Source organism: Pristiophorus japonicus, chromosome 9, assembly GCF_044704955.1.
Source record: "Pristiophorus japonicus isolate sPriJap1 chromosome 9, sPriJap1.hap1, whole genome shotgun sequence".
Classification (NCBI taxonomy): Eukaryota; Metazoa; Chordata; class Chondrichthyes; family Pristiophoridae; genus Pristiophorus; species Pristiophorus japonicus.
Genome location: NC_091985.1, coordinates 122,715,009 through 122,739,417, shown reverse-complemented (window position 1 = coordinate 122,739,417; position 24,409 = coordinate 122,715,009). Strand labels below are relative to the sequence as shown.

Genomic DNA, 24,409 nt, shown 5'->3' with positions numbered 1-24,409 from the left:
CCACCCTCTCCATTTAGTAGTGTCCTTAGTGCGAGTTAAAATGTCTGTAGGTTTCTGCCAAACAGCCAAATGTTAATGGCAAAGTAGCACTTCCAAAAAATCAATAAATGGGGGCCAGAGCAATTAATGGGCCTTCACATGAGCCTCAGAAAAACATACTGGCTCTTGAATTGAAAGTAACGAAAGAGATAAATTTTAATTTTGTTGTATTAACAATCTTCATTCTCGAGGGGATTTGACGCATACAAATGAAATTTACAGGCATCAGAGTTGCGTACAGATAGTAAAAATTAATGGAACCAGGAAGTGAGGAAGCTTACATAAAATACATGTGTCGAGAGCAACAAGATGCACACAGGGCAGAAGTAGCAGCAAAGTGTAAACATTAGAGAAAGTGACCTCTTCTCAGGTCAATGCAAATATATAAATGATAAGACATTGATATCTGCAGGTCTGAAGCTTTAGAATCATTTCTTTTTTAATAAAAGAAAAAGCATCAAAATTGGACTATTCCCAAATTATCTGATTTTTATTCTTCAACGGTATAGCATTAAAATAAATGGACATGTAGCATAATGCTACAACATAACTCACCTCTCCAAATGGCCATGAATTTTAGACAACATTAAACGGTTTCAAACCAAGTTAACTTTGATAACACTGAACAAATGCAGCCAAATGTTACTGCTCATAAACGGCTCACAAAGTGCGCCTAAAAAAAACTTACAAATTCTCCGGCTCCCTGCAGGTCCTCTGGCCCTCAGCGCAGCGCAGCACGAGCTGTAAGGGGTGGAGCTAGGTCCCTGCGCTGAAAACAGTGCCGGGGCCTCTGCACATGCGTGCTACAGTGGGCGCGCATGTTGCAGTAGCTCCAAGCGTCCAAAACTGTGTGGAAGGGGCCCGAAGCATGCAGCCCCTAGCCCTGGCTGAATGGCCTCACTGGGGCTGCGTGCATAAGGCTCCTCCCACGGCCAGCTCCTGCTTCCTCCCGACCCGATTCGACTCCCGCTTTCCCCCCCCCCCCCCGGACCCGACCCCTGACCCGACTCTCTCCCTCCCCCCCTCCCCCCCACCCGACCTGACCTCCCTCTCCCTCCCTTCCCCCCCCCCCCGAACCGACCTCCCTCCCACCACCCCGCCCCCAACCCAACCCGCGCTCCCGACCCGCGCTCCTGACCCGACCCACCCAACCACCCAGACCGGACCCAACCTGACCTCCCTCCCCCTGCCCCCGACACGAACCGATCCGACCTCCCTCTGCCCACCTCCACCCTACCCCCCCCGACCCGAACCGACCCGACCCACGCTCCTTCCCTACCCCCCTCCTCCCCCCCCCCCCCACCCCGACCCGACCCGTGCTCCCAACCGCCCACGCGCCCCCCCCCCAGACTGGACCCGACCTCCCTCCGCGCTCCCGCTCCCGACCCCGACACGCGCTCCCGACCTACCTGTAAATCTGGTGCTGGGGACGGGCCCTGCCCGAAGTCTTGGGCCTGGCCCGTTCAGCCCCCCCTCCCCTTTCTCCTTTGCCGGCCACCCCCTTCTCCTTCCTTCCCCCCCCCCTCCCCTTTACCCCACCTCCCCCTTCTTTACCCCACCTCCCCCTTCTCCTTTCCCCCCCTTCCTCCCTCCCTCCCCTCCCCCTGCCCACCCCTCTCTCCCTCTACCCCCCGCCCCCCCCCCCTCGCTGTCAGAAACACAGACACTGACAGGCAGAGAGTGAGAGAGACACAGACAGACAGACAGAGAGATAGAGACACTGACAGAGACACACTGGGGGGGGGGCATCCCAGCACGCTGTTGGAGGGCTCCGGGTGCTGCAGTCGGTAAGTAGAAAATGTTTTATTTATTGATTTTTTTTTATTGTTTCTTATTAATTTTTTGATTGATTTATTGATGTTTTTATCATTTATTATTGATGATGGCTTTTTATTTGTAAAACTGAAGTGTTTAATGTTTGTAAACTTCCCTTTAAACCCCGCCCCCCCCTCATTCCCTACACCTGATTTTCTAAAGTGTAGACAAGGTTTTTTCGAGCGTACAAAAATCTTCACTTACTCCATTCTAAGTTAGTTTGGAGTAAGTTTTCACTGCCGAAACTTTGAAAACGGGCGTAAGTGGCCGGACACGCCCCCTTTTGAAAAGAAAATTCTGTTCCAAAGTGAAACTGTTCTAACTGACTAGAACTGGAGCAAACTAAATGCCGAGAATTTGAATTTCTAAGATACTCCGTTCTACACCAGTTGCTCCAAAAAATCAGGAGCAACTGAGGCCGAAACTTGGGCCCTTTGTAAGTAAACAAGCTAAGAGCTTTGTTTTCAAACTTGAAATATCTCTCGAGTTCCATTAGATTTGATCGGGGACTCAATGGTGTAATTATATTACCAACCGAGTGTCCCAGGAAACTTAAATAAATAAAGGTCAGTCTGCCCCAGCAAAAAAATCCTAAAGTTCAGTGATTTATATGACATTGAAGCATTTCTAGTTCAGCTTTGTGAATGGGCAATTTCAGGATATTACTCAAGGACTCTATAATGGTTGACGTTAATTAGAACAGTTATCAATTTTGAGCATCACACACACTCAGGTGTGGGAAAACCATGCCCACAAATTGCTCCAAATAATCTAAACATATTTTCAATCAACAGTTCTCAAATACAAATGAACCGTGGAAGTTATTTTAACAGTGTATATCACATTTCTTAGTAACAAATTCTGTTTATATCACAAGGATACTAAACAAAATCAACACTGTTTGTTTTGAATACATTAAACTGCTGTGTCATTTTGAGCTGCCGTGACATCAGAAAGTGGTATTTTCATCGTAAACCATCTTTTTATAGCAATTTCACCTGTGAAACACTACACTGTATAATCCATTCAATAAAATGCAGAAAAGTTCAACTTTAACCAAGTATCTTGACGTCACAAAATTTATTGTTTCCTTAATAAATCAACTTGTATATAAAACCTATTGATGCAGAGCATTATATATTTCTTTAATTGACGCATGTGTCAATGTTCCATAATAACAGCACAGAAAAACTTGCTTGTTACAAGTAAATGCAACACCCAGTCTTAAGTTAACCTCTCTGAATGCTATAAAACAGTCTGTTAGTGGCACATACCTTGAATTATTTGCTTTGACCCTTTCTCGAAAAGAAACGGTTGGGCTACACTGGATTGCATCCTCACCTAGCCACTTGTTCAAAGATACTTCGGAAGATCGCTGCTTATGCCAAAAACAAATTGGACTATTAATTATTAACAGTGCCACTCTGTAGATATTTCTACCGTTTAAATATGTTTAAGAAAATAAAGTACAGAAACTAGATTACAGAAGAATTCCACTTGAGAGGAATATCTATTGACAAAGGAAAATTGTCATCATGTACATTCTAAGTGAAAACGCAGAATTGAAAGAGGTAATCAAACTTCCTTCTCATTTAATATAAACACAGAAAATGTTGGAAATACTCAGCAGGTCAGACAGCATCTTTGGAGAGAGAAACGGAGTTAACGTTTCAGGTAGAGGACCTTTCGTCAGAACTGGAAAAGGTTAGAGATATAACCGATTTTAAGCAAGTGCAGAGGCAGGGAATGGGTGGGGGGGTGTTGGGGTGGGTGGGGGGGGGGGAAAGAGGAGGAAAGAATAAAATGAAATATCTATCTATGATAGGCAGGAAATATTAAATGATAAAAGGGATGATAGTGCAAGGCAAAGGGAAATGGTAATGGGACAAGTTAAGAAGCAAAAGTTGACTAGATGAGGTGTAAAGGAGAATGCCAGAAACATCAACAGCTGCCATGTAGCGGAAAAGAAGAGGCGCAGAGGTTATGGACTGAAATTGCTGAACTCAATGTTGCAGCCAGAAGGCTGTAAAGTGCTTCATCGAAAGCTGAGGCGCTGATCGTCGAGCTTGCATTGCGCTTCATTGGAACAGTGTAAGAGGCCGAGTACAGAGAGATCAGAGTGGAAGTGAAGCGGAGAATTAAAATGGCAGGCAACTGGAAGCTCGGGGTCACGCTTACGGACTGAACGGAGGTGTTCCGCAAAGCGGTCAACCAATTTGCGTTTGGTCTCCCCAATGTAGAGGAGACCGCATAGTGAGCAACGAATACAGTTTACTAACTTCTAAGGAGTGTTTGGGGCCCTAGACAGTGGGAAGGGAGGAGGTAAAAGGGCAGGTGTTACACCTCCTGCGCTTGCACAGGAAGGTGCCGTGGGAAGGAGAGGGGGAAAGGATGGAAACACTAATATGGAAGGTGGCATCGTCAGAGCAGGTGCGATGGAGACAGAGAAACTAGGAGAATGGAATAGAGTCCTTACAGGAAGCAGGGTGGAAGTGTAGTCCAGGTAGCTGTGGGAGTCATTCATCATCATCATCATAGGCTGTCCCTCAGAATCGAGGAAGACTTGCTTCCACTCTTAAAATGAGTCCTTAGGTGGCTGAACAGCCCAGTACGAGAACCACAGTACCTGTCACAGGTGGGACAGGCAGTCGTTGAGGGTAAGGGAGGGTGGGACAGGTTTGCCGCACGCTCTTTCTGCTGCCTGCATTTGATTTCTGCATGCTCTCGGTGTTGAGACTCGAGGTGCTCAGCGCCCTCCCAGATGCACTTCCTCCACTTAGGGCGGTCTTTGGCCAGGGACTCCCAGGTGTCAGTGGGGATGTTGCACTTTATCAGGGAGGTTTTGAGGGTGTCCTTGTAACGTTCCCTCGGTGAAGGAAATCCGAGTAGAGCGCTTGCTTTGGGAGTCTCATGTCTGGTATGCGAACAAAGTGACCTGCCCAGCGGAGCTGATCAAGTGTGATTAGTGCTTCAATGCTGGGGATGTTGGCCTGGTTAAGGACACTAATGTTGGTGCGTCTGTCCACCCAGGGGATTTGTAGGATCTTGTGGAGACATCGTTGGTGGTATTTCTCCAATGACTTGAGGTGGGCTTATAGTGGATGTTTGTCAATAGTCTATCCCCAGAAATGGAGACAGAGAAGTCGAGGAAGGAAAGGGATGAGTTGGAGATGGACCATGTCAAGGTGAATGAAGGGTGGAAATAGGAAGCAAAGTGAATGAAATGTTCAGGATGAGAGCAGGAAACAGCACCGATACAGTCATCAATATACCAAAGAAAGGTGAGGGAGGGAACTTGGGTAGGACTGGAACAAAGAATGTTCCTTCCACATATCCCACAAAAAGGCAGGCATAGCTAGAACCCATACGGGTTCCCATAGCAACATCTTTAATTTGGATGAAGTGAGTGGAGTCAAAGGAGAAGTCGTTCACTTGTCCTCGGCCTCTTGCACTGTTCCAATGAAGCTCAACGCAAGCTCGAGGAACAGCACCTCATCTTTCAATTACAGCACTTTACAGCCTTTTGTACTCAACATATAATTCAACACTTTCAGACCATAACCTCTGCCCCTATTTTTTCCCCACATGCCAGCTGTTGATGTTGCTGCCATTCCCATATACACCTCATCTCAAGTCATCTTTTGCTTCTTAACTTGTCCCATTACCATTTCCCTTTGCCTTGCACTATTATCCCTTTTCTCATTTAATATTTCCTGCCTTCCACCCTATCAGACATTCAATGTTATTCTTTCCTACTCTCCCAGCTTTCCCTGCCTCTGCACTTGCTTAAAATCTGTTACATCTTTCACATTTTCCAGTTCTGAGGAAAGGGCATAGACCTGAAATGTTAACTCGGTTTCTCTCTCTACAGATGCTGCCTGACCCGCTAAGTATTTCCAGCATTTTTTGTTTGTATTTTTGATTTCCAGCATCCGCAGTATTTTGCTTTTAGTTATCATTTGTTCATCTTCCATACACACACTAGGATCATGACACAGCATTGGCATAAACGGGTTGATTTATATGATTTTAAGGTTTGCCTTAAGAACACTTTAGTGAAAACATAGAACACCAAACAGCCTTCTAAGCTCAACTCTAAGTCAACTGTTAATATTAATCTATGGGGTAGCCATGGCTCAGTAGAATTAGCTTTGACATTACTTAACTTCATCCCACCAGTTGACAACACAGCAAAATGCACTGCGTATGTATAGTCAACCCCAAGGCTGTACTGATAGAGATCACCCCACAACTTGGTGAGGCACGGAGCCATACCGACTAGCAACTTCCTAGCATAAGTAACTCGGTGTTGAATTACTAGATATCAGCTGGGGCAGCTGTAAGGCATTATAATTGGCCAGTGTCCCTAAGCTTGAGGAGCGAGTCATTAAACATTAGACAAGGTTGCTATTTATGCTTTAAATACATACATAACTTGCAGAAGAATTTGGAATTAACATTGTGGCATTCCTCCTCTTGTTGTGTCATCCGTGGCTCAGTGGGTAGCACTCTCGCCTCCACGTCAGAAGGTTGTGGGGGTTCAAGTCCCACTCCAGAGACTGGAGCATAAAAACCTAGGCTGACACTCCAGTGCAGCACTGCAGTCAGAGGTGCCGTCTTTCAGATGAGACGTTAAACCGAGGCCCCGTTAGCGCTCGAGTGGACGTAAAAGATCCCAAGGCACTACTTCAAAAAAGAGCAGGGGAGATGTCCCCGGTGTCCTGGCCAATATTTATCCCTCAATCACTAAAACATTGCTGTTTGTGGGAGCTTATTGTGCACAAATTGGCTGCTGCATTTCCTACATTACAACAGTGATTACAGCCAATTAAGTACTTTTTTGAAGTGTAAAGTGTTTTGGGACATCCGGTGGTTGTGAAAGGCGCTATATAAATGTTTCTTTCTTTACCAATTAGGATACAAGGACAGGTTTCCCCATCACCACAATCAGATTGCAGAGGGGAGTCATGAGCCAGGTGGAGAACGGATAGCCCTTGTTTCCGAGCAGCCAGCCACGAGCTTGATGTGGTAGCTGGAAGAGAGCTGTCACACCGGTCTGGCGCAGGATGAATGCATCGTGGCTGCTGCCAGGATAGCGGGCATTGACGGTGAGGATTCTGCGTGTGTAGTTGCATATCAACTGCCTTTGCGATTACAGAATACCTCAGGATTGTGATGCAGTGCCCACAAAGCCACGTGGGAGCAGTCAATTGTGCCCTGCCTGGACAAGAACAGGGAAACACTCATCAAGGACACCGAGGCAGTCAGGACCCGCTGGAAGGAACACTTCGAAGATCTCCTCAACCGAGTCTCTGCCTTTGACTCGAGTGTTCTCGACTCCATTCCACAGCATGCTACCCGGCACCACCTCAGTGAGACCCCAACACTGCACGAGGTGGAAAAGGCCATAAGACAGCTAAAAAATAACAAGGCTATGGGAGCGGATAGAATCCCTGCTGAGGCACTGAAGTATGGCGGAGAGGCATTACTGGCGCGAATACGCGACCTCATCTCTCTCATCTGGAGGGAGGAGAGCATGCCGGGAGATCTTAAGAGACGCAGTGATCGTGACCATCTTTAAAAAAGGGGACGTCCGACTGCGACAACTACAGAGGAATCTCCCTGCTATCAACCACTGGGAAAGTCGTCGCTAGAGTCCTCCTCAATCGTCTTCTCTCCATGGCAGAGGAGCTCCTCCCGCAGTCGCAGTGCGGATTTCGTCCCCTCCAGGGCACAACGGACATGATTTTTGGAGCGCGACAGCTGCAGGAAAAATGCAGGGAACAGCGCCAACCCTTATACATGACTTCTTTCAACCTTACAAAGGCCTTTGACACAGTCAACCGCGAAGGTCTATGGAGCGTCCTCCTCCGTTTCGGATGCCCCCAAAAAGTATGTCATCATACTCCGCCTGCTCCACGACGACATGCAAGCCGTGATCCTTATCAACGGATCAATCACAGACCCAATTCATGTCCGGACCGGGGTCAAGCAGGGCTGTGTCATTACCCCAACCCTCTTCTCAATCTTCCTCGCTGCAATGCTCCACCCTCACAGTTGATAAGCTACCCACTGGAGTGGAACTAAACTACAGAACCAGTGGGAAGCTGTTCAACCTTCGCCGTCTCCAGGCCAGGTCCAAGACCACTCCAACCTCTGCCATTGAGCTCCAGTACGCGGATGACGTCTGCATCTGTGCACACACAGAGGCTGAACTCCAGGACATAGTCGACGTATTTACCGAGGCATATGAAAGTATGGGCCTTACACTAAACATTAGTAAGACAAAGGTCCTACACCAGCCTGTCCTCGCCGCACAGCACTGCCCCCCAAACATCAAGATCCACGGCATGGCCCTGGACAATGTGGACCACTTTCCCTATCTCGGGAGCCTCCTATCAACAAGAGCAGGCATTGATGATGTGATCCAACACCGCCTCCAGTGTGCCAGTGCAGCGTTCGGCCGCCTGAGAAGAGAATGTTTGAAGATCAGTCCCTCAAAACTGTCACCAAGCTCATGGTCTACAGAGCCGTAGTAATACCCGTCCTCCTGTATAGGTCAGAGACATGGACCATGTACAGTAGACACCTCAAGTCGCTGGAGAAATATCACCAGCGATGTCTCCGCAAGATTCTGCAAATCCCCTGGGAAGACAAACGCACAAACATTAGTGTCCTCATCCAGACCAACATCCCCAGCATTGAAGCACTGACCACACTTGATCAGCTCCGCTGGGCAGGCCACATAGTTCGCATGCCAGACACGAGACTCCCAAAGCAAGTGCTCTACTCAGAACTTGTCCACGGCAAACGAGCCAAAGGCGAGCAGAGGAAACGTTACAAGGACACCCTCAAAGCCTCTCTGATAAAGTACGACATCCTCACTGACACCTGGGAGTCCTTGGCCATAGACCATCCTAAGTGGAGGAAGTGCATTCGTGAGGGTGCTGAGCTCCTCGAGTATCGTCGCCGAGAGCATGCAGAAATCAAGTGCAGGCAGCGGAAGGAGCGTGCGGCAAACCAGGCTCCCTGCCCACCCTTTCCCTCAACGGCTATCTGTCCCACTTGTGACAGAGACTGTGGTTCTCATGTTGGACTATGCAGCCACCTAAGAACTCATGTTAAGAGTGGAAGCAAGTCTTCCTCAATCCCGAGGGACTGCCTATGATGATGCACCATGGGGAAGCCCGCTATCCTGGCAAAGCCACATGCACACTCCAGCTGCTTACCTCTGCTCACGGCGAAGGAATTGTATTCCCTTCTCCTTCTGTACAGAGCATCTGTGACCTCGTGGATGGTGCAATGGATGGCAAACTGGGAGATGTTAGAGATGTCTCCTGTTGCACACTAGAAGGATCCACTGGCGTAGAAATTGAGCGCGATGGTGACCTTGACTGCCACTGAGCAAGCCATCCTCACCTTGGTATGAGGCTTGAGGTCTGGTTGCAGGAGATGGCAGAGATCTGTGACCAGGTCCTTGCTGAAGCGCAGCCTTTGAACACATTGTTTCTCAGTGAAACTGATATAGAAGAACTGCTGCCGGAATACCCTGGGAGGGCAAGGTCTCCAGTTGACAGCCTGTTGGGCCTCCTCCCTCTGGCTACATTGTGCTGCTGTTCTCCCTACCTAAGTTGCCTCTGATGGTGACCTCGGAGCAGGAGGTCGAATGTCAACACAGTTCCTGTGAAATGACAAATATTGTCATTTCAAAACTGCCCTCAATGAAAGACAGGAATGTTTAACAGTCAGAACATTCCTTCAACTGAAAATCGCTGAAATCTGTCAAACAGACTGTCTGCCTATGTGGTAGTACGGTGTAAACAGTAACGGCCCACTAAAATGGTTTCCAAAGATGGCACCTTTAAATAGTGCTCCTCCAGCCAACTCTCGACTGAAATGCGACAGCTAAAGCGGTAGTCAGCGGCAGGCGGTAAAACGGGGCGTGTCCGAATTTAGCTTCCAGGGCGGTAACAGGGCGCTGCACATGGCGATGACGTCATCATCGACGGGCGCAGCCAAGCAGGGCACTACCTGTTAGTGCCACCGCAAAGTACCCACTCAATTTAGCGGAAGGCGCTGTTTTCACCGCGCCCGGACGAAAACTCATTCGCGCCCCATTAGCGCGCACCGCGGGCGCTAACAGGAGGTGCAAAGTACCTGAATTTCGCCCTCTTAAAGTTTTAGCAATTAATCTGTCAGAACCTTTTGTTAGGGGAATCATTTTATCATCAGTTATTTGTTGCTGTCATGAAGTCTGGCTGCATGGTCCCTCTGGGAGTCCACCATCATCTGCAGACTGGAAATGATAGGCTCCATGGTGTATGCAGAGCTCTATGCAATGCTGGAAGCAGACTTCATGGTGCGTGCAAAGCTCTATGCAATGCTGGTGGCAGACTTCTCCACGTTCCTTACCATAGAAGCTCTCAGGCACCCTTGCCATTGCTCCAATCACGTCAGAGTACATGGCCATCATCCTTCTTGTGAATGCCTTCCCATCAAGGTCCTCATCTGAGTTCTGTGCAGCAGAACTTATGCACGAACTCTCCCTCCAAGGAGTTGGCTCCTGAGGTACCCTTTCCCCTTAACTTTAATGTAGTCCGCCAGTCCCCGGTGCATCACCCAGTGCTGACCCCTCTGTTAAACTAACCTCTAAGGACCGCATAGTGCCAGTCTCTGAGCTGGTGCCTGTGGGTGAGATATGCAATGACGTGGTGCTCGGGTCCTCCTCCTCAGTGTGATGGAGGAGCTCAGATACAGGCTGCACATTTGCTTGCTGATTATCTGAAAGCATAAATGGCACAAGACTCACATTAAAGTGAGGGCAGTAGGGCAGGAACTGAGCATGGAAGGCAGAAAGTATCAGGAGCTGGAAAGTGATAAAGCCTTCTGGTGTGACAAAGAAGTGCGATGAGAAAAAGAGAGGGTATAAAGATACCATAGTTGCCCCAGCAGCGCCCACCACCTGCAGGTCAATGAGCCGCAGCACTCGCTCCTCCATGTCAGACAGCTCCTACAGTTGAGGTTCACTCCAGTCAGTCCTCTGCTGCTCCCTCCTATTATGTGCTATCTTGGCCTGCAAAAGAAAGGAACTTGTGTGAGTAAGAGTCTAGCTATGTATGAGAGAGATATGCTTGCCATCGTTGAATAGCAGTGAATGTAGGCAAGGCGCGAGATGAGGATGCGAGTTTGAGTAGCTGCACATGTTTGGTGGTTGAGTGGTGGGGGAGTGGTGGTTTGCGCAGTGTGCACAGACAGAGGTTCAGAGGCTGGTAATGTAGAAGATGTGGAAGCACGTACTCACCTTCACCACCCGACTGAGGTCGTTGAACAACTTCTGGCCCGGTGTTAGGATTCAATCGACTACAGTGCTGGTCAATATCTCCACGGCCACTTCTCTCCATATAGCCCTGAAGACCTGTGGCAATGGCCTCCTTCCGGATGTGGGGAACAGCGCAACCCTCCTTCGCTCCACTGCCCCCATCAATGACACATCTGTGAATCACCTTTCCCTCTCCCTTGCAGCAGGATTTCCAGCAGCTACCCCAGAAGGTTGTTTCAGTAGTTCACAGCTCTCCCACAAATGCAGCACTGCTGAAAATGAGCAGGTGCAGCTTGATATAACCTTCCCTTTCTGGAATCAGTCTGTGTGAAGGATTGAAGGATGATTGCTGAATACAAGTCATTTGAAATTGGGTAGTGCTGCCATTAGCGCCCCTGCAGCGCCCCACTGAGATCATTAGCGCCTCATTTAGCACCCACCCCCCCACCCCACCTACCTTCCTTCCTTCCTGGGGGTCTAAAGCCACACACACAAACTCTGACAACTTAGTAATTAATGGTATTCAGGAGTGAAATTCTACCATTCAAAAAAAACAATTAAATTTACTTTTAAGAATATTGCAAACTTTGTTAATGACATAACAACTTAATGAACAAGCTTGTTAATAAAAAGTAAATCAACAACATTCCCTCTAGTTCACACTCAGTTCATCACTTTAGCCAATCACGGAGTGTCATTGAACATCATCAGCAACTCTTCGACATGAACCAAACAACATCTTTCCAGATGTCTTTATTATGAATGGGTTTGATAGGGTAGAGGTAGAGAAGATGATTCCACTTGTGGCGAGTCCAAAATTAGGGGTCCAAATACAAGACAGTCACCAACAAATACAATAGGGAATTCAGGAGGAACTTGTTTACCCAGTGAGTGGTGAGAATGTGGAACTCGCTACCACAGGGAGTAGTTGAGGCAAATAGTATAGATGCATTTAAAGGGGAATCTAGATACACACACACGAGGGAGAAAGGAATAGAAGGCTATGCCGATAGGGTTAGATGAAGTGGGTGTGGGAGGAGACTCATATGGAGCATAAACACAGGCATGGGCCAGTTGGGCTGAATGGCTTGTTCCTGTGCTGTAAATTATATGCAAAATTGGCATTTTCTTTTTTCCACGTGTAAACTTTGATGAGTGAATTTAGAGCTCATTCCAACATACCTCGATAACTGCTCAACACTCTCCGATCTAATATAGTAGGCTTATAAGATAGTTGGAGAGAAAGCAGGAAAGGGGTACTGAGGGAATGATCAGTCATGATCTTATTGAATGGCGGTGCAGGCTCAAAGGGCCGAATGGCCTACTCCAGCAACTATTTTCTATGTTTCTATGTTACCTGAGGAGCAATGCGCTTTACAATGTCGGATATTTCCACTGCATGTTGACAAGCTATCGACTTCTTCTTTCCATTGTCTGCAAAAGGAAAGGCAAGAGGCTAAATTAACTTTCATTTCCTTCAAATTCCATTACTTATTTTCAATAAAGCTGAAATTGGCTCAAATTATTTTTTTTTAAAAAAGGAAAACCTATCAGTTACTTTTCGCAAACAAACTGATGGTGTTTTTTTTCTGCTTTGCAATATATTAGAAATAATAAAGCAAGTCTACACCTAATTTTAAACTTGATGGCCTTGAGATTATGCTGTGGGGTACTAGCCAACAAATACTCATCACCATTGCCTGAAATTGCTCAAGTATTTTAGCAGAGGCATTAGTTTAAAATACATCAGGGCTGCGGTGCTACAGTGGACATTACAACAACTTCACTTAGCCTTCCAACTAGAAACAGAATCCCACATAAGCATAATAATTTTTTTTGCCAATAAAGCCTGCTAATCTGTATAATATACAATAGCTTCACATAACGTATGCAGTGCCTTTAAAATGTATGCAATGAGTTATAGAGCAGACAAATTCAACAATTTATATAGCACCTTTAACGTAGTAAAAAGTCCCAAGACACTTCACAGGAGCAGTATAAAACAAAATTTGACACCGAGCCACATAAGGATATATTAGGACAGATGAAAGAGGTAAGGTTTAAAGAGGTTCTTAAAGGAGGAAAGAGAGGTAGAGATGTGGAGAAGGTTAGGGAGGGAATTCCAGAGCTTGGGGCCTTGGCAGCTGAAGGCACAGCCACTAATGGGGGAGTGATTAAAATCGGGGATGCTCAACAGGCCAGAATTAGAGGATTGCAAAGATCTTAGAGCGTTGTGGGGCTGGAGGAGATTATGGAGATAATAATTCAATATTGATGGTTAAAATAAAAGAGCAATGCTTAAAATTTGCAGTCGGTGTATAACAAAACAGCTATTAAGACACAACAGGCAATATCTACCTAAGTGTGTGCATTGATTGATTCAAGACTTATACATGTTGAGCCAGGTAAAAGGAGAGAAGGGGAGGAAAAGCAATGAGAAAAATATCAAAGCAGAGAAAAAAGTGCAAAACACAGATAAAAGAACCAAAAAAGCAGAATAGTGTACATAGAATTTCTCAACAATTCTAGATCATATACTTGATAACATGTGCTACATTACCTAATTTAAATGTGGTTGGAGAGTGCTGGTCCCAATAAATATCCTGCTGTAACTCTGAATCATTGACAGGGGATTCGTGATCAGCAATGAGCTGTTGCTTTCTTAACATCCTCTTAGGAGTTTTATAGGACAATATTTCTGAAAGATAAAAATACAGCTTAAATATGGTGCAAAGATTGGAGTACAGGTACAAATAAGCACGTTTAGGACAAGCCGCCTGCCCAATTCAGATAACGCAGTAACTATACAAGATACAAATATGAACACCTTTAAGGGATACGTGCAACCACAGTATAACACAGTAGCATCTGAAATAAATAAATCTTCATTACTAACACACTGCTCTTTGCAACTCTTTCTTAATATAGTGGCTTTGGTACGCATTGTTAATTCCTAACAGGAAACACAAATAGAAATTTTAGCACTTCAGTAGAGAGAAACCCCACTTAGGCAGAATAATCCAGTGCTCCAACTGACTTACCACATCATTATAACGACACTGCAATCCGCTCACATGATAACCTATTACCTTCCAATGTTTTGCTAATAAGGAACATTCAAATAAACCTCACAAACTCAGGGAAATTATTCTCTCAGTCATTAACTATTAAAAACTATCTTCATGGGCTCCCCGAGGGCTCCATAAAATCCAAAGGGTCCCAGATTCAATCTCCCTTGTGTGTGCTGTATTAGTTGATCTCAGCCATGACAGGAGTAGAGGCGCTAAAACTCCGAGTGAGGCGAAAAAGGTAGCTAGTGATCCCAGTCCTAATTACCATCCAATAGACTCCTGCTTGAAGTGGCACATGTCGATGTCAGCAGAGGTCAGGACCAGGCTCAGCTGTACTGCCCAATCCTCACCCTCGCTCAAATAGCCTGCTAACAATCATGGTGCACGTAAATAAGGTCCACAGGTTATGGTAAAGAAAGGCATGCAGGCCTTCAGTGAGGAGTTAATGCCTTCTAAAGTCGGAGGGAGAAAAGTTGCTGGAGAAAATATATATATTTTTTTAAAACACGCCCATGTTCACATACAATTGCTGAATTCTACTTTCCATATGCAATCCTAATTCAAAGTCGTCTCATTCCAATGATTTGAATTCAATTATTTTCAGCGTTAAATTGGTACTTTCCCATATGTTGTTTAATTTGAATTACCAGACAATTCACATATTTTTTAACCACGAAAATGATTCCCAATTATCAGGAGTAGATTATAGTCTTTGTTTCGACATCAGGACATCGACAATGCTAGGCTAAGCAATACCACGGAGAAGAATTACTGCTGAAAGTAGCTTTAGACTTTGTCAGTGGCAGAAAACTATCAGCATCAGAGTGACCGGCCGATATACACCCTGGCCAATTTCTTTCCCTTTGAAAATCAGATTCAGTGCCACCAGTTTTCCACCTCAAAGTTGAAAGTTGTTCCCATCGTGTGATAACGCAACACAAATTCTGAACATAACTATTTTGTATTTCATTGTAAGATTTCTATAAACTAGATAAAATTAAAACTATTTGTTAACCTCTATCACAGTCTAGTTCAAACAAAAATACAGAAATAAATCTTAAATAAGGGAACGCATTTTGCAATGGATGGAATATTTTCAGCGTGCTAATCATGTAAAAATGCAAGGACATTTTACACACAGGTTTTCGTTTGAAAGTTTACTACTTAAATCAAGAGGTTTATTTTAAAGAACAGCACTGAATTGGTAGTATTAGAATTCTACATAGTTAGGTCAGCTTAATAAGTTTGAGAAGATGTTTGCTCTGTGTAAACAACGCGTTCTATTTTGAAAGAGGGCTAGTTCATTGAGAGGTATAATGCTTCAGACAAGAAGATCTAGTTTCAAAATGTGGGTGTCAAGAGGGAGAACAAGTAACCCACAACAGCCATTTGATTGCACTTTATTTTTGGTAGACACCTGCTCTGTTCAGAAACGATTGCTGAGAGCTCTCAGGGATGATTATAACCATTGAGGGTGAATCACAGGAAAAGAAAGACCAAAAAGGAAGACCGAAAAGAGAAAGACAAAGAGAAAAAGAAAAAGTCGCATTTATATAGCGCCTTTCACAACCACCGGACATCAAAAAGTGCTTTACAGCTAATGAAGTACTTTTTTTGAAGTGTAGTCACTATTGTAATGTAGGAAACGTAGCAGCCAATTTGCACACAGCAAGCTCCCAAAAACAGCAATGTGATAATGACCAGATAATCTGTTTGTGATGTTGATGTTTGTAGACAGGACTTCAGATTTTTTTTTTAAGCTATAGCAATCTGTAATTTTCAAATTTAAGTTATTATAAATCTCACCGCAGTGTCACCCTACATTGTGCACTCAAATCCTCCTTCTGATTTGGCAAGAGGGCTATCAACTGGGCTACGCCAGAACATTGGCAAGTCGACTTCATGAGTTCTTAAAACTGAAGAATCATGGATACAAGGCTTCCTTTTCATTCACGAGAACAAATGATGGAGAAAGTGTTGTACTGAAAGATCTGTTTGCTATGGGCAGAGTCATTTCAATTAACGAAAAAGCCTCTTAATATTGGCTAGGCAATATTCCTCAGGACAATTTCCATCAAGGTCACAGAACCACCAACATTTTCATGGATTGTAAATGGAAATATTAGTGTTGTAGATCAGATTTTGGAAAATTTTCATGGGATGCTGAGAGACTTTATAAGTGACTAGGATGAGTTTTTGGAGTTTGGTAAATACTTTGAGCTTATACCAGCCTACCCCTGTGGGATTTTATGTATTATCCGCCAATTCATGTTCTACATTCCTGAAGTGCGAGCTTTTGAGTGTCACAGGGCAGCAAGCAATCATGCAGTGAAGACTGTAACCTGTGATCTTAAACCACTCATTAATCTCCCTCACATTCGGTCCCTTTTCCAAAAACAAAATTTTCCCAGTGATGAACGAACAATAATCTATTGTTCAATCTTATTTTTTCAAAACAAGCTGGAGACAGTAATTCACACACCTGGGGGAATATAAGGTATTGTGGCTTCCAAAGCATTCCAATGGTAAGCCTCCCCAAGGCAGTAATGCAAAGGACATTATAAGCTACACTTCAGCTGAAAAGAATGTAAAAGATAAACTGTTCATGCTATGGGTCCAGACCCACCAGTAGGAGATGTAATGTAAAACTTTCCAAGCGCTCAAAGAACAAGTAATGACCCTGAATTTACGCAAGACTCGTGCGCGTGTCAGCCGTGGCTCAATGGGTACCATCCTCACCTCTCCATAAAATGTAGATGACACTTTAGTACAGTATTGAGGGCGTGTTGCAAATTCGGAGTCGTCGTCTTTCAGATAAGATGTTAAACCGAGGCCCCATCTTCTCTCTCAGGTGGATGCAAAAGATCCCATGGCACTATTTCAAAGAACAGAGGAATTCACCTCGGTTTCCTGGCCAATATTTGTCCCTCATACAAATCACTAAAACAGATTAACTGCTTGTTATCACGTTTGTGGGAGACTGTTATGCACAAATTGGTTGCTGCATTTCCTACTTTACGACAGTGACATTTCAAAAATAACTCATTGGCTGTAAAGCACTTTAGGAAGACAAGGTCATGAAAAACTATATAAATACTAGACCTTTTTTCCTCCATAATTTCAACAGGAGATCAACTGAGCCCTTGGAGAAATAGCTCTTTATTCCGTTTCTCCACAAAATAGTCTATCTCTTGCCAAAGAACCCCTGTGGATATTCTAGGCGAACTTCTCCAACCTCCTCCCTATCCCACTTGAACTTTCTCCCTCACCAGAGGGTCATCAATCACTGGCCTGTTACCAATAGTCCGGCACAAACAAGGTTCCCACCATCCATGACCTCATCGTGATGAATCTATTAACTTCCGAGCACTGACAGACCTGATTTATGGTCCGTGACGTTTTCCCCTTTATCTGGCACTATATTCCACCATATGCCTTACCCAAAGAACATCAGCATGGCTTGCATATCCAAGTCTTACCTCAGGCTCCCTCTACTCCAGGGGGCACCTGTTCCTCTTCTGAACACTTCATCCTCTACCATTTAAAGTCCTTGTCATGTACTGACCCTCCGAAATCCCTTGCCAATTTCCTTGCTGAGACCTCTTCCCTCGACTTTACTCCAAGTGATCCTTGGTAACCAACCTACACCTGTTCTATATCCTGGGGATATTTGGCTTTGGCACGAATTTCATCAGGTAAATAAATACTCTGTAAGCTGCTGCTATAATTTTCACTGATATAGAACACAATCATCTCTCTTTTCTTTCAGTATGTAGAGGTACTCAATACAAATACCTGTTCTTGCCCCATCCCATCCCCCAAACCCACTGCTATTTTTTAGCAGCTTGGGACAACAAAGAACTTGCATTTATAGAGCACCTCATCATGTTTAGACAACACGAAAGCTCAGCACATCCAATAAATTGCATTTTAAGTACAGTATAGCCAGTGTTGGCAAATGCAACAGCCAATTTGCACACAGCAAACAGTGAATGAGATGAATGACAAATTAATCTGATTTTGCTGGTAATGGTTGAGCGAGGACACTGTTTCCTTCAAATGGAAGATGGGGCCTGGATTTAAAATTGCAACCAAAATAACATAACACCAACAACATAGCATTCCCTTAGTACTGTCTGTCCTAGATTTTGTGCTTTCATTTTGCAGTGGGACTTGAACGACAGCTTTCTGACTCGGATGCAAAAGTGCTACAAACTGAGACAAACAGAACCCCTGACAATTGCAAGGGTACATTCATGGCATTATGGGTAAAGAATGCACCCCCTCACCTAATGAGGGTAATTTAGGTAACAATTAAATGAGGACAAGTCTGAGGCTTCACGCAGCAGGTACTTGCAGTGAAGCTGTAAATATGACCTTACTTTGTCTTCTAATGTGATTATCTGCTCAGGCATATTCTTCATTCTGATCCTCTCTCACTTATAAGCTGCTAACATGGTAAAACTACTGGCTGGCATTCGGAAGGAATCCGAGGTGTAAAGCTTTCTTTACCAAATAAAGTGACCATTTTCCAACGGAATACAATGGCCAGGCTGAAGTATCTAACTTTTTATATATATATATAGTCTGAGAGTCAGGACATGGAAAATCTCCCCCACATCCGCAACACCACTTACCTCCACTCCATCTCTGCAACAGGCCCCCTCCACTGAAACTGAGCACGTGCCTTCACCAATTCAAGGCTCAGCTTCTGCCACTCTGCCAACCAGCCTCCCCACCTCAATCCTCCAAAAGCTTCAACTCATTCAAAATGCCACTGCCCTCATCCTCATCTGTACAACATCCCACACCCTGCCATCACCACCCCGAGCAGTTTGACTTCAAATTCCCCAGTGGGCTCATCCCATCCTACCCAAGTGATCTCCTCCAATCTTACACCCTCACACGCTCCTTTTTGCCCCTATAAGTACAGAATTTCTCCTTGCACCCCGAGCTCCAACACTGGCAGTTGCTCAATAGGTCACTATGCTCTGCCCACTCCATGCCCAGCTCTCTCCACCGCCTTCCTTCCACTGCTTTTTTAAATATAAATAAAAACCTCAAAGTCCTTCGCTTTGACGGGTACTTGGGTACCTCACAGGAACAGGAGTAGGTCATTCAGCTCCTCGAGCCTGTTCTGCCATTCAATGAGCTCATGGCTGATATACCCGCCATGCCTCCATAAATAACAATGCCTCGCAATATTCTAACGGTCTCAAGATTTTAAATTATTGAGCTAGCATTCATTGCTTTTTGTAGGAAGGAGTTCCACACTTCTACCACCCTTTGCATAAACATAGAAAATAGGTGCAGGAGTAGGCCATTCGGCCCTTCTAGCCTGCACCGCCATTCAATGAGTTCATGGCTGAACATGCAACTTCAGTACCCCATTCCTGCTTTCTCGTCATACTCCTTGATCCCCCGAGTAGTAAGGACTTTATCTAACTCCTTTTTGAATATATTTAGTGAATTGGCCTCAACAACTTTCTGTGGTAGAGAATTCCACAGGTTCACCACTCTCTGGGTGAAGAAGTTTCTCCTCATCTCGGTCCTAAATGGCTTACCCCTTATCCTTAGGCTGTGACCCCTGGTTCTGGACTTCCCCAACATTGGGAACATTCTTCCTGCATCTAACCTGTCTAAACCCATCAGAATTTTAAACGTTTCTTTGAGATCCCCTCTCATTGTTCTGAACTCCAGTGAATACAAGCCCAGTTGATCCAGTCTTTCTTGATATGTCAGTCCTGCCATCCCGGGAATCAGTCTGGTGAACCTTCGCTGCACTCCCTCAATAGCAAGAATGTCCTTCCTCAGGTTAGGAGACCAAAACTGTACACAATACTCCAGGTGTGGTCTCACCAAGGCCCTGTACAACTGTAGTAACACCTCCCTGCCCCTGTACTCAAATCCCCTCGCTATGAAGGCCAACATGCCATTTGCTTTCTTAACCGCCTGCTGTACCTGCATGCCAACCTTCAATGACTGATGTACCATGACACCCAGGTCTCATTGCACCTCCCCTTTTCCTAATCTGTCACCATTCAGATAATAGTCTGTCTCTCTGTTTTTACCACCAAAGTGGATAACCTCACATGTATCCACATTATACTTCATCTGCCATGCATTTGCCCACTCACCTAACCTATCCAAGTCACTCTGCAGCCTCACAGCATCCTCCTCGCAGCTCACACTGCCACCCAACTTAGTGTCATCCGCAAATTTGGAGATACTACATTTAATCCCCTCATCTAAATCATTAATGTACAGTGTAAACAGCTGGGGCCCCAGCACAGAAGCTTGCGGTACACCACTAGTCACTGCCTGCCATTCTGAAAAGTACCCATTTACTCCTACTCTTTGCTTCCTGTCTGTTTCCCAACTTCTCTCCTGAATGGTCTGGCTCTCTCCCTACCTCTCTGCACGTTCCACCTCCCATCTGTCATAGAACACAGGCCATTTTGCCCCTAGTGCTTTGGCTAGCTCTTTGAAAGAGGTAACCAATTAGTCCCACTGCCACCCCTTCCTTGGTCATGCACTATTTTGGCTTAAGAGCTTTGAAAACCACAAATTGCATTTATATAGCATCTTTACATAGTAAACCATCCCAAGGCATTTCACAGGACCGTCATAAAACAAAATTTGACACCAAGCCACACAAGGCATTATTAGGACAGGTGACCTAAAGTTTGATCAAAGAGGTAGGTTTTAAGGACCATCTTTAAAGGATGGAGAAGTTAGGAATGGAATTCCAGAGCTGAGAGCCCAGGCAGTTGAGGACACAGCCGCCAATGGTGGAGCAATTAAAATCAGGGATGCGCAAATGCCAGAATTTGGAGGAGTGCAGAGATCACGGCGGGTTGTGTAGAACTGGAGGAGGTTAGAGATGGGGGGAGCAAAGCCACGGAGGGATTCGAAAACAAGGATGAGAATTTTAAAATTGAGGCATTGCCAGACCAGGAGCCAATGTCAGTCAGGGAACACAGAGGTCGTGGGTGTGTGGAACTTGGTGTGAGTTAGGACATGTACTGCAAAGTTTTGGATGAGTTCAAGATTACAGAAGGCGGAAGATATCTTCTTGTACATCTTATGCATCAGCTGTGGCTCAGTGGGTAGCACGCTCTCCTTTGAGTCAAAATGTTGTGGGTTCAAGTCCCTCTCCAGAGACTTAAGCACCAAAATCTAGGCTGACACTACACCGCAGTACCAAGGGAGTGCATAACTATCTGAGGTCTTTCGGATGAGATGGTAAACCGAGGCCCCGTCTGCTCTCTCAGGTGGATGCAAAAGATCCCATGGCACTGTTTTGAAGAGCAGGGGAGTTATCCCTCAACCAACATCATTAAAACAGATTATCTGGTCATTATCACATTGCAGTTTGTGGGAGCTTGCTGTGCTTATTGCATATTGCCTGCCACGTTTCCGACATTACAACAGTGACTACACTTCAAAAGTACTTCAATGGTTGGAAAGCGCTTTGGGACGTCCTGAAGTCGTGAAAAGCGCTGTATAAACGCAAGTCTTTTTGTTTACAATGTGGTGATTGGAGAAATATAATAATTATTATTGCAATGGTTCCCTTTAGTTAGTTGAAATGAGGGAAGATGGGCAGCGTTTTTTCACCTTCAGCTTCCCCGGACCTAGCTGCAGGCCTCGGGCCTCGGCTCAGCCGCTTGCCCCTGGCCCGAGGAGTCAGCCTGCGGCCGGCGCTTGCATTCCTCGGATCCTCGGGTGTAACGCTCGGCCTCGGCCTCGGCCCCCGCCTCCTCCCGCCGTCGCCACCACCCGCCTCCTCCTTCATCCTTCACTCGGCCGCTTCACACCAGCCCGGCTTCGACATTTTGCTTCACAAAATCCACAAAACATCTGGAATAAATTAACAACCACCTATAACCCAGCTCCCCGCCCCTTTAAGAACTCTCCTTTACCCGATTGGTTGAGACCCCTCGCCGCAGCGAATTATGATTGGTTTCACTGTTGTTATGGTTTGACCCCGCCCCCTAGTTACGGTGTCAATCAAATTGGGGGGATTTGGACTCTTTTTTTACAGGGAAAATGTTTTCTGATATAACTCATAAGGAGACACTAAAAGAAAGAAAGGCTTGCATTTACATCGCACCTTTCACGACCTCAGGACATCCCAAAGCACTTTACAGCCAATGAAGTATTTTTGAAGGGTAGTCGCTGTTGTAATGTAGGAAACGAGGCAGCCAATTTGCGCACAGCAAGCTCCCACAAACAGCAATGTGATAATGACCAGATAATGTATTTTAGTAATGTTGGTTGAGGGATACATGTTAGCCAGGACGTCAGGGAGAACCCTGCTGTATTTCGAATAGTGCCGTGAAGTGTTCCTGCTAAGCTACATTCACCTGCCGCTCGCCGGCTTTTGTATCGTGGACGGCGCACATGAGCAGAAGTTTGAATAGGCTGCGCGTTGGGGGAGGCGGCCCATGCAGGAGACAGTGCGGCTTACAGGGGACCTTGGTGCTGTGGGATCTTTTACATCCATCTGAGAGGACAGACGGGGCCTCAGTTTAACGCCTCATCTGAAAGACGCCATCTCTGACAATGCAGCACTCTTTCAGTACTACACGGGAATGTCAGCCTAGATTATGTGCTCAAGTTGCTGGAGTGGGACCTGAATCCATGACCCACTGACCACAGCTGACACCTGAGTTACACAGAATTATATAGAGGCGCAGATGATAATATTCTTATTTAATTTGACAAGTTTCCTTTTTTCTCTTTGTATGATTTATTTAGTGTTTATTAGTTGTGCTCCATTGAAAAGGGGAGCACTTTTGTTAGATCTTTTGTTTGATGACTCTGGGACAACACAGGGTCTCCTTCTTGTTCCAATTTAAAAAGTAGAGTTACATCGAGTTTACAAGACAGAAACAGGCCATTCAGCCCAACTGGCTTTGCCGGCGTTTATACTCCACAAGAGCCTCCTCCCATCCCTCTTCATCTAACCCTATCAACATGTCCGTTTTTCAGATGTGACATTAAACCAAGATCCCATCTCCCTTGCAGGTGGATGTAAAAGATCCCATGGCACTAATTCAAAGAAGAGTGGAGTTTTCCCCGGTGTCCTGGCCAATGTTTATCCCTCAACCAACATCACTAACATAGATTATTTGGTCATTATCTCATTGCCGTTTGTTGGACCTTGCTATGCACACATTGGCTTCCCTGTTTCCTACATTGTCCCCTGCATGGCCCGCCTCCCCTAACGCGCGGCCTATTCAAATTTCTGCTCATGTGCGCCATCCACGATACAAAAGCTGGTGAGCGGCAGGTGAATGCAGCTTAGCAGGAACACTGCACAGCACTATTCGAAATAGAGCAACGTTCTCCCTGACATCCTGGCCAACATTTATCCCTCAAGTGGCTAACTTGAAAAGTACTTAATAGGCTGTAAAGTGCTTTGGGACGTCCTGAGGTTGTGAAAAGTGCTATATAAATGCAAATCTTTATTTCTTATAGCCTTCTATTCCCTTCTCCCTCATGTGTTTATCTAGCTTCCCCTTAAATGCATTTATGCTATTCGAGTCAACTACTCCCTGTGGTAGCAAGTTACACATTCTAACCAGTCTTTGGGTAAAAAAGTTTCTCCTGAAATCCCGATTAGATTTATTAGTGACCATCTTATATTTATGGCCTCTAGTTTTGGTCTCCCCCACAAGTAGAAACAGCTTCTCTACCTCTACCCAATGAAACCCTTTCATAATCATAATCGTAATCATAATCAGGTGAACCCTCAGTGTTCTCTTGTCTAGAGGAAAGAGTCTCAGCCTGTCTTTCCTTCTGCAGCATCCTATGATCCTACAAATCCGCAAGATCCTACAAATTCCTGGGAGGACAGACGCACCAACATTAGCATCCTCGACCAGGCCAACATCCCCAGCATCGAAACACTGACCACACTTGATCAGCTCCACTGGGCAGGCCACATTGTTCGCATGCCAGACACGAGACTCCCAAAGCAAACGCTCTACTCGGAACTCCTTCACGGCAAGCGAGCCAAAGGTGGGCAGAGGAAACGTTACAAGGACACCCTCAAAGCCTCCCTGATAAAGTGCAACATCCCCACTGACACCTGGGAGTCCCTGGCCAAAGACCGCCTTAAATGGAGGAAGTGCATTCGCGAGTCTCATCGCCAAGA

At 45.5% G+C, this 24,409-nt stretch overlaps 1 protein-coding gene across 3 annotated transcripts in view; it reads right to left on the bottom strand.

Moving 5' to 3' along the window:
• etaa1a (ETAA1 activator of ATR kinase a) overlaps positions 1–22,137 on the bottom strand; it is a 30,340-nt gene extending 8,203 nt beyond the window's left edge. For 2 of the 3 annotated variants that reach the window (XR_011595036.1, XM_070889792.1), the window contains exons 1-4: positions 21,865–22,137; positions 13,734–13,871; positions 12,531–12,607; positions 3,129–3,229 (exon numbers count right to left, since the gene is read on the bottom strand). Coding sequence is in view for 2 of the 3 variants with exons in the window: in XM_070889792.1 (XP_070745893.1) it covers positions 3,129–3,229; positions 12,531–12,607; positions 13,734–13,871; positions 21,865–22,042 (494 nt within the window). In the remaining variant the exon portion in view is untranslated. Of the gene's footprint in view, positions 1–3,128; positions 3,230–12,530; positions 12,608–13,733; positions 13,872–16,983; positions 17,152–21,864 lie in introns of those variants that run through there. The other variant, XM_070889793.1, reaches the window with a different exon arrangement.
• Between the last annotated feature and the right edge of the window lie 2,272 nt (positions 22,138–24,409).